At 38.8% G+C, this 17,789-nt stretch overlaps 2 protein-coding genes across 5 annotated transcripts in view; both read left to right on the top strand.

Annotated features, from left to right (window-relative positions):
• The window catches only part of LOC110111382 (probable protein-S-isoprenylcysteine O-methyltransferase), a 34,343-nt gene extending 19,851 nt beyond the window's left edge, over positions 1 to 14,492 (top strand). For 2 of the 3 annotated variants that reach the window (XM_020843232.2, XM_020843226.2), the window contains exons 3-5: positions 13,225 to 13,353; positions 13,823 to 13,942; positions 14,051 to 14,492. In XM_020843232.2, the coding sequence (XP_020698891.1) occupies positions 13,225 to 13,353; positions 13,823 to 13,913 (220 nt within the window). In that variant the 3' untranslated portion in view covers positions 13,914 to 13,942; positions 14,051 to 14,492. Of the gene's footprint in view, positions 1 to 12,456; positions 12,736 to 13,224; positions 13,357 to 13,822; positions 13,943 to 14,050 lie in introns of those variants that run through there. The other variant, XR_002304859.2, reaches the window with a different exon arrangement.
• LOC110111400 (nifU-like protein 3, chloroplastic) overlaps positions 1 to 17,789 on the top strand; it is a 37,814-nt gene that overhangs the window by 5,041 nt on the left and 14,984 nt on the right. Inside the window, exons 2-3 of one of the 2 annotated variants that reach the window (XM_028698991.1) lie at positions 16,076 to 16,309; positions 16,504 to 16,793. In XM_028698991.1, the coding sequence (XP_028554824.1) occupies positions 16,093 to 16,309; positions 16,504 to 16,793 (507 nt within the window). In that variant the 5' untranslated portion in view covers positions 16,076 to 16,092. Of the gene's footprint in view, positions 1 to 15,995; positions 16,310 to 16,503; positions 16,794 to 17,789 lie in introns of those variants that run through there. The other variant, XM_020843260.2, reaches the window with a different exon arrangement.

Raw genomic sequence — 17,789 nt, 5'->3', positions numbered from 1 at the left:
GGGGGGGGAGTAAACCATAGAACGAAACAAATAATAACGAGTATTTGAGCCATATTCTTCCTTTCAAGTGCGAGTAATGATTAGCGAAGCATGATACATGATTGAGAAGTTCAACTGTTCAAACTTTGCATTATGGAGGATGCAAAAGGAAGATTTGCTGTACAAAAAGAAATTGTGTTTACCATTTGAAGGAATCACCAACACTGTTAGTAATAGAGCTTAATATGGAATATAATGACAATGATGTATGAAACTGCTAAGTTTGATGGCTAAAAGGTTTTGTGCTTTTGAGGATCAAGATGCTAGGTGTGTTAATAGAACTTATGGAGGCACATACGGGGAATTCAAATATGCCAAAAGCTATGAGTAAAAAAGATGAAAGATAATTTATAAGATTTCCTAGCAACCCAATTATGTTTATGATGGGGACATCAGATCATGGAAAGTATATAAGAGAAGTGACCGTCGATCTACGACCACGATTGCGTCGATCTATTTTTGAGTCCTCATATGTATTTGTTTTATTTATTTACTTTATGTATTTGTTTTTGTTTTATTTCTCTTTTTTACTCTTAAGGGTTTGTCATGTGTAAGTCCAAAGGGCCAAATTGTCTTTTATTTTCCCATTTATTGTACGAGGCTATATATAGCCCCATATGTTTCTTTTGAAGGTTAATGAATGAATGAATTATAATCAAGTTTCTGCATATTGAGTTCTTGTGTGAGCTTGAGAGGTTTTGGAGAGAAATCCTTTGGAGAGGGAAGCGGAGCACCCACCAACCTTGGAAGAGTCCGGGTTCGTGGCTAGTGTTATCTTATTTATTTTTTCCTCTTCCTTCCTTCCTTCCCCCTCCATCCCATGGTTCATTCCAAATTCCCAACCACCGGCCACAATAAGCCCTCCACCACCAAACCGCCACTCCCCTCACCCCACCACCACCACACCGCCGGCCAATACCAGCTCCCTTTTCCCCCATAGCCGTCGGCCTAGCACCACCACCCAACCAACCAACCTCCACCCAATATTAGCCGCCGGTCCCTTACCCAAGACCCTAACCTCACTGTCGGCCCTAGCCCTTCCTCTTGCCTCCAAATTTCAAAATCTCACATTAATACTTTCTATATTTCATCCAACCTCAAATAGAAAAAGCTTTGGTCCGAATTATCCAAGGCAATTTTGAATTTCAAAACTTTCCAAACATAGGAATCTATTTTAGGAAAGTTTTCAAAATTCAACCCTTTTGAATTTCAAACTAGATGAGAATTAATTAAGTCCTTCCTAATTTAATATTTCAAATCAAGAAGGCTTGATTTATTTCCATATGCTCCTCCCTCTCTCTCTATGCCGTCGGCCCACCTTAGGTCCCCAGTCCCCACCCATTGAATACTTTCCAAACTTCAAGCCCCTCTCTTGGAAATAATTCAAAGCCTTTCCTCTCTCTCTTACCCGCCCCTACCTCTTTCTAATCAGCCCTAAATCCTTTCCAAGTCAAAGGAATAATTAGGAAAATAATTGCTTGAATTCCCTCCGCCTTCCCTCCTCTAAAATCTGAACCTATTTTCTCCCCAAACCCCTCCCTTTGGGGCCGGCCTCCTCTCACCCTTATTCTCTACTTGAATTCTTGAGAGAAACTTATTTCTCTCAAGGGGAATCATTAAGGGAAGCAAATGACGTCGTCTCCAACACTTCAACCCTACTGAATTGATGTATGTCCGATCTCGATCTTGACTCCGGCTTCATCTACAACGAGCAATGATTTGTCGACATTCTCCGGTCGACTTTCTTCAACATCAACCCGGAAGTAGACAATTCCGCCGAGGAGTACTTTGATCGTATTATCTTCACCTTGTCCGAAGCCATTGAATAGCAGCTTGCCAACATTCAATGGCAAATCGCTTCCGTCCCACGACGAGGGTGAACTTTTCCTCCTATTCAATTTCTCTTATAATCTTCTTCTCTTGTAGGTTGTGATTCAAGCACATGGAGTCATGCAAAGCTATCTGCCAATGCTTAGTAAACGTAGGGCTTGAGTTTTGATTTTCTATGCTTTCTAATCTCATTGTTAACCTAGGGATGCTATTGGAAATCTACTTAATTTGCATAGGTTGAAATTCTAATTGCTTTAGTGATCTTAGCTTTTAGCATGTGATTTGGCCTAAGCGAAGCCACATCTCTTTTGTTTTTTATTATCGTTTAGTGACTAACGTTTATAATTTTTAATTGCTCTTATTCAAAACATGCAAGTTCTTATAGCATTCATTTAAATCATACATAGTCCTGCATCATCTGATATCAGAGCATGGTTGCATTTAGATGCCTGTTAGGAAAATTTTCTTACATATTTTAGCATTTAAATCGCATCCTGCATAATTGTTTGTTTGCATATTACTTTCTTTTATTTTTGCATAAGTCTGATTCGCCCTAAACATTAGGATGGACCTTGAACAACTTCACCGGACTCTAGATCTATTGGTAGGTCAAATGAATATCACTAGCCAGTAACTCAAAGAAAATCAAGCTGACATAGCCGAGCTCCGTAGAACTACCATTGACCGATCTGACACCTTAGAACAAGGTAGGAATCACCAAACTCCTTACACTCTGTGTGATGCAGGACTACGTAAATGAAATGCACTTTAACTCATATGGATTTTGCACAATCTTATGATTAGAATAATTCCAGAATAAAATTACTAGCGAATTCAAACAATGAGTCAAAACGATTAGTGGTTACCCGCTTAGGCTAAATCATATGGTGAGAGCTTTGAAAAACTTCCAAAATAGTTAGAAAACAACATAATGAATAATAGTGGCGTTCAAAATAATCCCTAGTCTAACAATGAAAATCGGAAAGCATAGAGGTGCACTCAAATCCTACGATTACTAAGCTTAAGCAAGAGCAATGTGGAAGAGCCCGCCGTGACTGCAATCAAGTTAAGATAAGTTAGACTAAAAGATAAAAGATGTAAGGGGGAAGAGGAACCTTCGTCAAAGGGTAGTGGAGATCCTCCACTCAATGCCTTTGAAGTATTCGTCAATAGCCTCTACCAAATAGATCAACGTACGCTCCAAGTAATCCTCGACGGTGAGATCAACCCTTGGATTCACGTCGAAGAAAGTAGATTGTAGGATGTCGACGAACCCGTCTTCATCCCAAGTTATGCCGTAATCAGTCTCCGGATCTGCCATTCATGGATGATTGAAAGTAGGGTTTCCTTAGCACTTAACAGAACTTTGAGTGCTAGCAAGGAGAAAGAAATTTTCTTGCAAGGGGAAAGGAGAATTCCCAAATACCCTTCGAAAATCTGAGCTATAGCTTTAGATTTTTAGTCAAAATTTGAGAGAAATTCAGATTTCAGTGCTTAGGAAAAAAAAGGGTTTGGAGGGGGAACATATGGCTTCACGTCTTGGTGGGGAATTGTTGAATGAGAGGCGGTGAAAGCAAGGGAGGGGGTCTGTGGTTTTTGAGATGGGAAATAAGGCTTGATTTGTTTCCAAAACAAGGAGTTTCCTTTTTTGAATAAATCAAATAGAAAAAGGCATGAGGGGATTTCGGCTAGAGGGGATTTAAGGTGATTTGGATTTATTGCCTAAGATAGGATTTGAGAATTAGGAAATAAAGTCCAACTCAGCTGATGGGGCCGGCGGCATCAGTGGGAGGGGTTGGGATTATGGAGAGCCATTAATGTAGTGTATTATGGTTCCTAATATTGGGGATTGACTTTAGGAAATATTTATTTAAGATCCTTTTGAATTTTAAATTTCAAATAGATCTAAATAAATATTTTCCTAAAATAGAAAAGTTAAATTATGAAAGTTTTTGAAATCAATTCAGATTTTTTTTTTTTAATTTCAAAAATCTATCCCAATTTATCTAAGGCCCATTTAGGAAACACAAGATGAGAGGGGTTAGGGATGAACAAGCCGGCGGCTAGGGGGTGTAGCCGGCAGCAAAGCTCTAGTGAGGGCTCTAGCTGTGGGTTGGAGAGGAGAGGATGGGGCTCTGGTGGGGCTTTGGCCGTAGGGATTGGGAGAGGAGGAAGGGGTTCGGGTGAGGGAAGTAAAAGGTGGCCGGAGGTGGTGGTGAGGGAAGAGAGGAGGACCAAGAGCCACTGGTGGTGACTGTTGGGTACGACGGGTGGCCTCTCCTAGGCTCCACCAAGATCTCTAGCTCTTTCTCTCAAGCTCTCACATAAGCTCTAAGAAAACATTAGTAAGCAAAATTCTCATAATCATTCATTAACCAAGAAATAATAAGCAAAACAATGGACTTAAAGAAATAGAAGACTAAATTGCCCTTTGGGCTCACACATAACACTTCCCTATAAAGGGGTACAAACGGAAAGACCAAAATAACACTAAGCAAATAGAAAATACATAATTAATAAAATAACAGAAATGACTCAGAAATACAAAGACTCGATCGTGGCCGTAGATCGGCGGCCACGCCTCTGATAGATCTTCCATGATCTGATGACCCCATCACCGTGTCAACCTTCTTCCTTGTACGGGGATGATACTTACCAAGATGAGGGACCTTATCGTGCTCCCCAATATGGACATAACCTTAATCATGATCCTGACATACCACTGATGAAGAACATTAAGGTCGATGCTCCAACCTTTGATGGAACTCTCGATCCATAGCTCTTCCTGGACTGGATCAAAGGTATGGATAGCTTCTTTAAGTGGTACAATATTTCCGAAGCTAGGAAGGTTAGTTTTGCCTAGATGAAACTCACGGGTAGGGCTAGTCAATTTTAGTCTAATTTAGAAAGCCTTAGAGAAGCCCGTAATGAGTATTCTATCACTGATTGGCCATCAATGAAGTGTGAGCTTAATCAAAAGTACTTCCTCCCTCATACTATCCCAGGCTGTTGGATAGGTGGAATATATTGACTCAAGGCAACAAATCGGTGGAGTACATTACATCTTTTGATGACTACCTGATTCGTTGCAAATGGGAGACTTCCACCACCCCCGCGCAGATCCTATCTATGTTTCGTACCAGGTTGCGAGAGGATCTTCGCAACAAACAGTTTGTCCGGAACATCGTTACACTTGAAAATGTCTATAGCTTAGTCTTAGACCTGGAGGAAACCTGTTCCCAACACCCTAGCTGACACCATGACTCTAGGCCTTCCTACATACCTTCTGGTAGTTTCACTCCTCACACCTCCATTGCCCGACCGACCCTAGGGAGCACTACCCAACCTCCCTCTGGTCCTCCTACACCCGATCTGATTTTAGCAGTAAGCCTCCCACTCCGGATACCCCTCGGTCCAATCCCGAGGCCAAGTACTTTCGATGCTAGGGGTATGGGTATATCGCTTCTTAGTGCTCCAGTCCTTACAAAGTCTCGATTATCGAGGATATCACTGCAGAAGATTTTGAGCCCGTGGTCGATTAGATCCACCTAGTTGAATATGAGGGTGATTTCTTGGAGAAGGATGATGACACTGCTGTCCTTCATTGCCTTCAGAAACTTGACACCTCTCCCATCTGTGTGGTGGGATGTGCGCTGTCACACATTGCTACCACCGATGATTGGCGTTGGACTGCGATCTTTCACACCTACACCAAATCAAGGATAAGAACTGTAAGGTCATCGCAGATAGTGACAGCTGCATCAATGTTGTCTCCTTCAGCATGGTGTCCAAGTTGGGTTTGTCTGTCGTTCCTCACCCCAACCTCTATAAGGTAGCGTGGGTCAACTTCACTGCCTTGGAGGTGAATGAACAAAGCTTTATACCTATCTCCTTCCCTGACTATAAGGAGAATGTTTGGTGTGATGTACTGATTATGGATGTTGGACAAATCCTTTTGGGCCGCCCCTGAATTTTTGATAATGATGTCCACATCTCTAGGCGTTCGAACATCTGCATGTTCGAACATGCAAGCAAAAAGATTAAGCTTTTGCCATCGCAGCCCCGGGTTAAGGATGACTCCAAATCCAACCCTGTTAAATCCAAGAAAGGTCTGAACCTGGTCACTGCCAAGGTTCTGGATTCTGAGATTGCTCAAGGCGCACCCCTGTACGCCTTAGTCGGTCGTGAGACGTCTACTGAATCTGACGAACCAATTTCTCATGAAGTCCAACCTATTCTTGGTCAGTTTGTTGATGTCTTCCTTGATGATCTTCTGGATTAGTTACCTCCACTTAGAGACATTCAACGTGCCATAGATTTTGTTCCTGGAGCCTCTCTTTCTAATCTGCCACACTATCGTATGAACCCCACGGAACATGCTGAACTCAAGAAGTAGGTGGATGAGTTATTACAACGATGCTTTATCAAAGAAAACCTTAGTCCTTGCGTTGTACCAGCCCTTCTTACTCTTAAGAAGGATGGATCTTAGCGAATGTGTGTTGATAGCCGTGCTATCAACATGATCACCATCAAATATGATTTCCCTATCCCAAGGTTGGATGACATACTTGATATGATGACGGGAGCCACTCTATTTTCCAAGATTGATCTCAAGAGTGGATACCACCAGATCCGGATCCGACTTGGTGATGAGTGAAATACTACCTTCAAGACCAAGGATGGTCTCTATGAGTGATTAGTCATTGCCTTGCGGGTTGAGTAATGCCCTGAGTACTTTCATGAGAATCATGACTCAAGTGCTTCGTCCTTTTATGGTAAAGTTTGTCGTCGTCTACTTTGACGACATTCTTATTTATAGTCAGTCGACGAGTCAGCACTTGGACCACTTAAAGGTAAGTTTGCGAGGTCTTAAGGAAGGAACAACTTTATGTCAACCCCAAGAAATGTACCTTCCTTGTAGACCGTGTTATCTGTCGTGGCTTTATTGTGTCAGCCCAAGGGGTCTCTACAGACCCCAAGAAGGTGAGGGCCATTGTAAAATGATCTAATCCTCAGAACATCCGGGAAGTTCGCAGCTTCCACGGACTAGCCACCTTTTATGGGAGATTTATTCGAAACTTCATCACCATTGTATCTCCTATCACCGACTGTCTCAAAAAAAGTGATTACCAATGGTGGAAGCCCTAGTGATGAGACTTTTTGATTTCTCCAAAGTCTTTAAAGTGACCTGAGATGCTTCGAGGGTTGGAATTGGAGTTCTATCTCAGGAAAGTCACCCTGTAGCTTATTTCAGTGAAAAGCTAAATGACATTCAGTAGCGTTATTCCACGTATGACAAGGAGTTCTATGCAGTGATCCAATCTCTTCGCTATTGGCGATACTATTTGCTCCTGCAAGAGTTCGTTATTTTCTCGGATCACGAGGCTCTGTGTTATATCAACTCTCAAAAGAAGTTGAATGCACGTCACGGTCGATGGGTCAAATTCCTTTAGAAGTATACTTATAACCTTAGACACAAGGCGGGAGTTGAGAATAAAGCTGTTGATGCTCTCAGTCGTCGTATGATGACTACCACTGAGATGAGAGTTGAAGTCGTGAGATTTGACCAAATTAAAAGGGACTATTTGGAATGCCCTGACTTCAAGGAGATTCATTCTGTCTTGGCCACAGGCAGCACACGCCTTGTGGACGATTTTCTTCTGGAGAATGGTTATCTCTTCAAAGCTTAGAAGCTTTGCATCCTTAGCACCTCCCTTAGGGAACTTCTTGTTTGGGAGCTCTACGCTGGAGGTCTCGCTGGGCACTTCGATCGGGATAAGACGATAGAAACCGTGGAGTACTATTTCTTTTGTCCCAATTTGAAGAGGGATGTCGGTAGAATGGTTAGCAGGTGTCACACGTGCCAGCTGGCCAGGCAATGTAAACAAAACACTGGTCTCTACACCCCTATGCATGTCCCCAGTTGTCTTAGGCAGGACGTTAGCATGGATTTCATCTTAGGCCTACCCAAGACTATCCGTAAGAATAATGTCATCTGTGTTGTAGTTGATCGATTTTCCAAAATGGCCTATTTCCTACCCTGCTCCAAGACATCCGACGACTTGCACATTGCCAAACTTTATTTCAATGAGGTCGTCCGCTTACATGGTTTACCCAAAACCATTGTATTGGACAGGGATGCCAAGTTCACTAGTTATTTTTGGAAAACCCTTTGGATGAAAATGGGCACTAAATTGTAATTCTCCATAGCCTTTCATCCACAAATTGATGGTTAAACCGAGGTAGTCAATAGGAGCTTAGGCAATCTGTTGCGATCCCTGGTAGGTGAGCATATTAAGGATTGAGATTCCATACTCCTCACAGCTGAGTTCGCCTATAATAATTTTGTGAATTGTATCACTGGCCTAAGTCCCTTTGAAATTATTTTTGGGTTCAAACCTAGATAGCCGCTAGATCTCATACCCATGTGCTCTAAGTATAGGATTTCTAAGTCTGTATCCTCATTTGCATCACATATGCATGAACTTCATAAATAGATTGCACGACAGATTGAAAAGAGCAATAATGATTATAAACTTTATGCTGATCTTAAATGAAAATTTAAAACTTTTGAGATTGGTGACTCCGTGATGGTGCGGATTCGTCCGGAACGGTTCCCGCAAGGAACAGTTAAGAAGTTACATACTAAGAGTGCAGGACCATTCAAGATAATTAAGAAAATCAACAATAATGTTTATGTAGTAGATATGCCTGCATAATTCAATATCAATCCATCCTTTAACATAGAAGATCTAGTAGCATATGAAGGTTCCAATTTTAACCCACTAAATCCACTTCCAAACAATCCTAAAACACCTATGGCAGAGAAGGTTGACACGATTCTGAGTGATGATATCATTTCCACAAGAGAAGGTGGACGACAGAGGTATTTGGTCTGGTGGAGAGGCAAATGTGAGTCAGAGGACATGTGGTTGGAGCACGAGGAGCTACAGCAGATTGACCCAGACGCATTGGAGACCTATGAGAGCACCCTGGACGCTTACTCGACAGAGTCGAGCTTTTTTCCATCTCGGGAGAATGATGGGGACATCAAATCATGGAAAGTATATCAGAGACGTGGCCACCGATCTACGGCCACCATTGTGTCGATCTATTTTTGAGTCCTCATATGTATTTGTTTTATTTATTTGCTATTTGCATTTGTTTTAGATGTATTTCTCTTTTTTACCCTTAAGGGTTTGCCATGTGTAATCCCAAAGGGCTAAGTCATCTTTTATTTTCCCATTCATTGTACGAGAATATATATAGCCCCTTATGTTTCTTTTGAAGGTTAATGAATGAATGAATTATAATCAAGTTTCTGCATATTGAGTTCTTGTGTGAGCTTGAGAGGTTTTGGAGAGAAATCTCTTGGAGAGGGAAGCGGATCACCCATCAACCTTGGAAGAGTCCGGGTTCGTGCCTAGTTTTATTTTATTTCTTTTTTCTTCTTCCTTCCTCCCTTCCCCCTCCATCCCACGGTTCATTCCAAATTCCCAACCGCCAGCCATCCTAAGCCCTCCACCACCAAACCGCCACTCCCCTCACCGCCGGCCAACACCATCCCCCTCCCTTTTCCCCCATAGCTGCCGGCCTAGCACCACCACCCAACCAACCAACCTCTTCCCAATCTTAGCCGCCGGCCCCTTACCCAAGAACCTAACTTCACTGCCGGCCCTAGCCCTTCCTCTTGCCTCCAAATTCCAAAATCTCCCATTAATACTTTCCATATTTCATCCAACCTCAATTAGAAAGCTTTGGTCCCAATTATCCAAGGCAATTTTGAATTTCAAAACTTTCCATACATAGGAATCTATTTTAAGAAAGTTTTCAAAATTCAACCCTATTGATTTTCAAACTAGATGAGAATTAATTAAGTCCTTCCTAATTGAATATTCCAAATCAAGAAGGCTTGATTTATTTCCCTATGCTCCCCCTCTCTCTCTTTATGCGGCCGGCCCCCCTTGGGTCCCCACCCATTGAATACTACTTTCCAAACTTCAAGCCCCTCTCTTGGAAATAATTCAAAGCTTCTCCTCTCTGTCTTACCTGCCCCTAGCTCTTTCTAATCACTCCTAAATCCTTTCCAAGTTAAAGGAATAATTAGATAAATAATTGCTTGAATTCCCTCCACCTTCCATCCTCTAAAATTTGAACCTATTTTCTCCTCAAACCCCTCCCTTTGGCCGGCTTCCTCTCACCCTTATTCTCTACTTGAATTCTTGAGAGAAACTTATTTCTCTCAAGGGGAATCATTAAGGGAAGCAAAGGACGTCGTCTCCAACACTTCAACCCTACGGAATCGATGTATGGCTGATCCCGATTTTGACTCCGGCTTCGTCTACAACAAGCAAGGATTCATCGACATCCTCCGCTCGTCTTTCTTCGACATCAACCTGGAAGTAAACAATTCCGCCGAGGAGTACTTGGATCGTATCATCTTCACCTTGTCCGAAGTCATCGAAGAGCAGCTTGCCAATGTTCAGTGGCAAATCACTTCCGTCCCACGCGAGGGTGAACTTTTCCTCCTATTCAATTTTTCTTCTAATCTTCTTCTCTTGTAGGTTGTGATTCAAGCACAATGAGTTGTTGAAAGCTATCTACCAATGATTAGTAAACGTAGGGCTTAAGTTTTGATTTTCTATGCTTTCTAATCTCATTGTTAACCTAGGAATGCTATCGGAAATCTACTTAATTTGCATATGTTGAAATTCTAATTGCTTTAGTGATCTTAGCTTTTAGTATGTGATTTGGCCTTAGCTAAGCCACATCTCTTTTGTTTTCTATTTTCGTTTAGTGGCTAACGTTTATAAATCTTAATTGCTCTTATTCAAAACGTGCAAGCTCTTATAGCATTCATTTAAATCATACATAGTCCTGCATCAGTTTAGTAGATGATGTTATGATGGGGGTCCTTGGAGAAAATAATAACGATAATCTGGCTTAAATGTAATCTTTGTAAAGCATCAAAATTCAAAAACATCTCTAATAAATTCAATCAAAAGCAACGAATTTATTTCTGACATATGCAAGGATCTACACTCACTACATCATCTTAGTGAATTTAGTTCCATTATCAGATATTTGAGAAATATTGTTGTGATAATGATGAAGATCATGGTTTGTTACTCTTATGCTATTTGCTATATATATATATATACACACACACAAATATTTTTTTGACATCATGTTGTATGGTGGAGATATCATAAACTTTAATTTTGTTAAAAATTCATTTATTTACAAAAATATATTTGCTAAAGCTTGAGAGCATATGAGATGAAAAATCAGTTAAGAGATTGTTAAATATGGGAGACTTTATGAAAAGGGGTTTGCTTCTAGTTATGAAAAAATTTGTTTACGTTGCAGGTACAAGAATGTGATTGCTTCTATTATATAAAAAAAAAAAAACATATTAGGAGAGATTATCAAGCTTTAAAGAGGAAGGAACAACATGTGAATGGCAAATATAAGGAGGACAAGTTAGCAAATGTTAATGTTGCAGATTGCTCAGGTGCATATACAAGTGATGCTCTTTCAATGACTGTCAGAGTCAAATCAATGAACATTAGTTTTTGTATTCAACTTGTTCATCTTATATGTCTTATTAAGGTGATTTTTTTTTTTCACTTAGTAGTCATATACTAGTGTCTATACTTTTATGTAAAATAATGTGGTATGCAAATTAGTTGATTTTGATGTTTTTAATTTTATGATGCATGATGGTATCATTAGAATATTGATAGGAATCGAGTGCGCACTAAACCTTATGAATAATATGATATCTTTGAGTGCATTTAATGAAGCATGATGCAGATTTTCAATAGATGTTGAAGTAGTTTAGTTTGTATTGGAGTTTTGGTTGTTATGAAAGCAAATAGAATTAGTGGACGCTTTTTTATAGGCTGCAAATTCTAGTGTAGTTGTTTCATTTTCATCATTTTTATTGGAGCATTGTGATTTGAGAGAACAAATAGATTAGCTTCATAGTTGTAGGTCAAGTTCTAGAACAAAACTCATGGGGTAAGCGAAGACTATTGATCGGGTAGATCGATCTCACATTGATCGGGTAGATCGATCTTACATTGCAAAATATGTTCTAATATTAAGTCATGTTATTGTAGCATTCCATGAGAGAACTCCTTTGAGGTTAGGAAGATTTAATGGTAGTTGCATTTTTTATATCAATGGATATATCTTAGTGTGCAACAAATGTGCTTCAAAGGTCACTCGCCGGTGTTTTGGGCATCACCTCGGCTTGCACAGTGCTTAGCTCTTTGAGAATTTGGGAGCTTGAGGGGATATGTTTACTGAAGAGGAGACATGATATCTAAATTATATCACATTATTGATTCTGGAGGGAATTTTTTTGAGCTTTTTTACTCAATTTGTTAAGATAAGCCCAAAAAAAAAAGGATGCTCTAAGATCTAAACAAATTATATCTTTCCTTTTTTTTTTTTTTTTTTATAAAATTATTTAAACTTTTATTAGAATTTTTTTTATCCTGGATAACTTTAAATTTAAAATTAAACTTGATTTAGATTTAAAATCGTAGGTGTGTAGTTAGTATACGCTTTGTGTTTTAGGTGCAAAAGTTGGAAGCCTAGTTATTGTCCCATGCGAAGTGGGGTGTGTGCTTATGCAAGTACTTTTTGCTTGGGTTGTAGCTTACTGTGCCAAGAATTCTTGGATGCCAGTTATGATTGGAAGAAAGAAAGAGAGAACTATTTGTGCAGACCAATTAAGCAGGAAAATTAAGGAGAGCGAATGAAGATGGAAAAAAATTTGTGAACATAGAGTACTATCTTGACTTGCATAAACAATGTTGCCAGAAATATTGTGATTATTCCATATACATGTGAAAGGTACTCTTTTGAGGAACATTCTCTCTTTTATTTTATTTGAGAAGATTTGGGACTCTTTTTTGTGGGTTGGGATTGGGTGTAGTTGGCTTAGGAAAAAAATGTTTCTTGTGGTTTTTTTATTTGTTCAGCTATAAGTGATTGAATTTTTCTCTCCTATGGATGTAAAATATTATTACGTTAATCTCAGTGCTTTTTTGTCATGCTTTATCACTTTTGTTACTATATTGTGTGGTTATATTTTATTTTGTTAGGTATTTTTGTGTATATACTTGATCCATGTAAGGGCTTGTTTTTGTTTTCCCCCATATTTTATTTTTAGGAATTGTTTGGCTTAAACTCTTAAGTAGGAATTTATTAATATCATGGTAAGCTGTAGTCTCATCAGGAACGTTATTGAGCTAGTTTTCTTTTCTAGTTTACTTATTTGAAAATTACAGTATTGTGTATTGTATTAAACAGTTTTAAATCCTAAACTGTCTGATTAAACAGGTTCATGCGTCATCCCGGTTATTGTGGCTTCTTTATATGGGCCGCTGGGACACAGTTGATTCTTTGCAACCCTATATCCACTGTTGGCTTTATAGCTGTCACATGGCGATTCTTTTCAACTAGGATACCGTATCCTTAAGATGTTCAATTTTCTTAACCAACCTGATATTGCCTTGCCACTACTAGTTATGCTTGATGTTTAAGGCATTGATGCCAGCTAATTCAATTGATAATGGTTTTTGCGGTTGCTATCAAGATTTTAAAGCTTTGTTTGGGGGTGGCTTTCTTAATGCTTTCTAAAGCAGTTTTTTTAGTGAAAAAAATTTAGTCCAAAAAATATTTGCACTAAAAAACAGTTTTAGGAAGCAGTAAAAAAGCTGTCCCAAACGAAGCCCAAGTTCAAATTTCATCTGGTTCATAATAAATAAATATCATTCAATAGAATATTTTGCAGATGCTTGATGTTCCAGTCCTTGAAAAAATTTATACTAACATCAGCATACCAGAGTTCTTTTTTCATTAGTAGATGAATTCATTATTGTTAAGGATGCTAACTTCGAAAATTGGTATCCTTCATTTCTCAAAAAAAAAAAAAAAGATATGAAGAATTCTTTTTAAGACAGTTTTTCGGACCTGAATACGTAGAATACGCTGCACGAGTTCCTTCCGGGCTTCCTTTCATAAAATGAAGAGCTGGCTTGAAAATAGAGCTCTGCAGGTACTTTCCTCTAATTCCTTGTTATTCAAAAGCTGATCATCAGGAATGAATGAATGAAATGTTACTTAAAAGAATAGTGAATTGTTCTTTTTCATTCTATGGATGCAGGTGGATCATTAAAGATAACTGGTCTTTTCCTTTCTATAATGCTGTAGATGGGAATGAAGAAATTAAGGTAGCATGACTTAGGCTATAATTTTTGTCAAGCAATTCGTTCTTTGAAGCTCCAGTGCAGGTTGCAAAAGGCTGGACCTACGAGCTCTCTGAACATTTTTGTAGTATTTTGAGCCAAACTTGCAGTTCATATCACAAGGATTGTATTTCTGTATTTTGATTGTAATTATATTACCGTTATGCAAATCAAAAAAGCATTCCATAGTGCAGTTTATATGTGAAACGCTACAGAAATTAAAAAGAAAAATGCTCTAAGTCTTAGCCATGGTAATGATAACAGTCCTCTGTTAGTTGTAATCATCATAGCACAATGAGATTGCATGTTGGAATCTTGTACCGAGATGTATAGTCAAGATAATCTGTTTGCTTCATATTACAGCTTGGCTCTTGCTTAATGAAAAAGCAAATAATTAGTTTTGGCCTGAATTCAATCTTGAATCAAATTGGCAACCACTTGATCGTAGCCAATAATCTCTCTTGAAGCTAGTCAAGTAAGTTACTTTTGACCGAACCATTTCATCTAATTGGCTTCTCGATTATTCTGTGCGAAAAATGGACGTAGAACGTGTCCGGAGATCAACCAGAATGTGTTATGTCAGCGTATCGAGCCAAGGTGCTGAGCATAGGGGTGATGTGGCACATTCTGGTTGGTCTCCAAACGACGCATGAGGTCAAATTGAACTTAAATCTATTTTATTATTAAGAAAACTGCATCAAATTGAACTTAAATCTATTTTATTATTACTCTTATAATATTTTCATCAGCTTGTCAATTTGAAGTACTTCAAAATCTCATTTGTATATATATATATATATATAATACCGACAAAACGATGGTGATAGTTGAAAAATGCAATAGAGCTTTTTAGTTTTCTCAACTCTTCAATCTTTTTTTGGTAGAGAATAATGTCCTATTTATAGCCCTTCTAAATTGACCATTTCAATAAATTTGGTTATAATCCAAAGTATTCTATCATATTATCCATATTGATCTCTTTAATCATTGATAGTTAATCAAATAATTAAATGCCTTACCAATGTCAAAATCAAGTAATATTAGCATTGCTAGATTATTCTCACCGAGTTGCTCAATTTAACTATAAGCATACGTCATTTGGTTCATTAATATTTGTTCATGAGTTTGTAAGTATAATTCAAATGTTTGATTTGAGCTCATTTGGAGCTGAATTGGATCATTCATAGTATTGATAAATGCCTCTCATCAAGAAAAAAATATTACATCTGGTGAAAATACCGAGCAATACCGAGCATACCGAGCGCGTTGTACCGAGCACGGTACCGAGCACTTTAGTGACGTGGCGTTTTGTTATTGGTTTCCGGATGCATTCGGTAACTTGACGGAATAATTACTCCTCATCAAGACGTTTAATTCGACTATAAATTTATTGAAATCAAAGTTCATATAATTTTAAAATCAATTCTAAAAGTTTAATTTAAATATTTTCTCAAAATTCATGTTGATCATATGAATTTTCTTGGATCATACATGTATAATTCAAGATAGAATTGGGCAATAAATATTTTCATGAAGCACATGCTTGAATAAACGTATTTTAGGCTAATTCTGATTTTATTCATATTTTTGGATTCAACCTGTTAAGCCAAACTCGATCTATGGCATGAGAAGTTATTCTGTAAGGAAATTAGATGCAGAACATCATCCGGAGATCAATCAGAATGTGTCACGTCAGCAATACCGAACTACGATATTGAGCACAAGTTGATGTGACGTATTTTATTTGATCTCCCGATGACAATCGGCATCCGCACAGAATAATTAAACTTATCACAGGGAGGTAATCTCACCAATTGATGTTTTGATCCAGAACGGGATTTAAAGCTACATACCAGCGGTTAATGGCAGCCAACCAAATGCTCTTCTACAGTCCAGCAATCAAACAACCCTTCCCTTCTCCCACTCCAATGAAATAGCCCATTAGAGAGAGAGAGAGGTGATGGGGTTGCTCTCCGCCCAAGTACAGGGCATGACCTCCGCAGCAAAGACTTCGGCTTTGTCCACTTCGTCAGATAATTTTACTTCTTCCTCACTGTCGTCCTTTTCCAAGTTCACTTCTTTGTCCTCCACCCAGAATTCCTTCTCCAAAGGCCGATTCAGCACCGCCCGCCTTCTCCGGCTCACTCCATACGTTAGAACAAGAGAAAGGAGGACAGGTAACAAAACCCTTATCTTTTTCTAATCAAAGCAGCCGCCTGAAAAACTATCATTAGTTAATGGTTCATTTAAATTCGTAGAGCCTGATATAGATGAAACACAATTCACATATTGGTTTCATTGATGCGCTAATTTGAGAGCTGAAAAAAAAAAAAAAAGATTGGAGATTTAAGTTTTTCAATACTGAATACAGCATCCCCAATCTGTGTTCTGCCACTGACTGAAGAGAATGTTGAGATGGTCTTGGATGAGGTGCGGCCAAGCCTGATTGCAGATGGAGGGAATGTGGCCCTTCATGAAATTGATGGCCTTGTTGTGGTGCTGAAACTTCAAGGGGCTTGTGGCTCTTGCCCGAGCTCAACCATGACTCTAAAGATGGGGATTGAGACTCGGCTCATGGATAAGATACCAGAGATCCTGGCTGTTGAGCAAATTCTTGATACAGAGACCGGGCTCGAGCTCAATGAGGAAAATGTCGAGAAGGTCAGTTTATATTAGTTATCACTTCAATTCTTGAAAGTTCTCATTCAATATATTTTTCCTATGAATAGTACTTATATGTTTGGACTTAATTTTGGGTATGATATGATATTTCAGCAAATGACGTTGCAAACAAATCATAGTCACATTTGGTTTTTAGGCCATAGAAAGTCTAAACCCTAAGCTGACCACACAATATGTGGGATAAGGCTAATCATCATGATGATAGTAATGTTGGGGAATATGAAAATTTTAATTCAAATATGGAAAATAGAAAAGTAGATCAACACATAAAACAACAACAACAACAACATCAAGCCTTTGTCCCATTACGTGGGGTCGGCTACATGAATCTTTTTTCTCCATTTTATTCAGTTAAAAGTCAAATTCTCATTTAAATCTAATAAAGAAAGATCATATCTAATATTTTCTAACCAAGTCTTTTTAGGTCTACCTCTATCTTTCTTAACATAAGTCAAATATAATACCTCTACTTTCCTAATTGGGTCATCGGAAGGCCGCCGTTTTATGTGACCAAATCATCTAAGGTGACTCTCTCTAATCTTATCTTCCACTGAAGCTACTCCAACCTTTTCACATATATGCGCATTTCGTATCCTATCTCTAAGGGTAAAGCCACTCATCCACCTAAGCATCCTCATCTCTGCAACACTTAACTTAGTATTATGCTTCTCTTTTAATAGCCAACATTCGGCACCATAAAGCATTGCATGTCTCACCATCATCTCATAGAATTTTCCCTTACATTTTCTATCACAGAACAAGCATGATGCATTCCTACACTTGAACCATCCAACTTGAATTCTGCTGATAATATCCCATCTATTTCACCATCACTCTGAACAATAGATCCAAGATATCTAAAATGTGTATTATTATTAATGACTTGATCGCCTAAAGTCACAATCCCCTCATTAGGTCTATTACTAGAAATATTACACTCCATATATTCAGTTTTAGAACTACTCAAGCGAAAAC

The sequence above is a fragment of the Dendrobium catenatum genome, unplaced genomic scaffold (assembly GCF_001605985.2).
Source record: "Dendrobium catenatum unplaced genomic scaffold, ASM160598v2 fragScaff_scaffold_1199, whole genome shotgun sequence".
In the NCBI taxonomy this organism is placed as follows: Eukaryota; Viridiplantae; Streptophyta; class Magnoliopsida; order Asparagales; family Orchidaceae; genus Dendrobium; species Dendrobium catenatum.
This window is presented reverse-complemented; position numbering and strand designations above follow the sequence as displayed.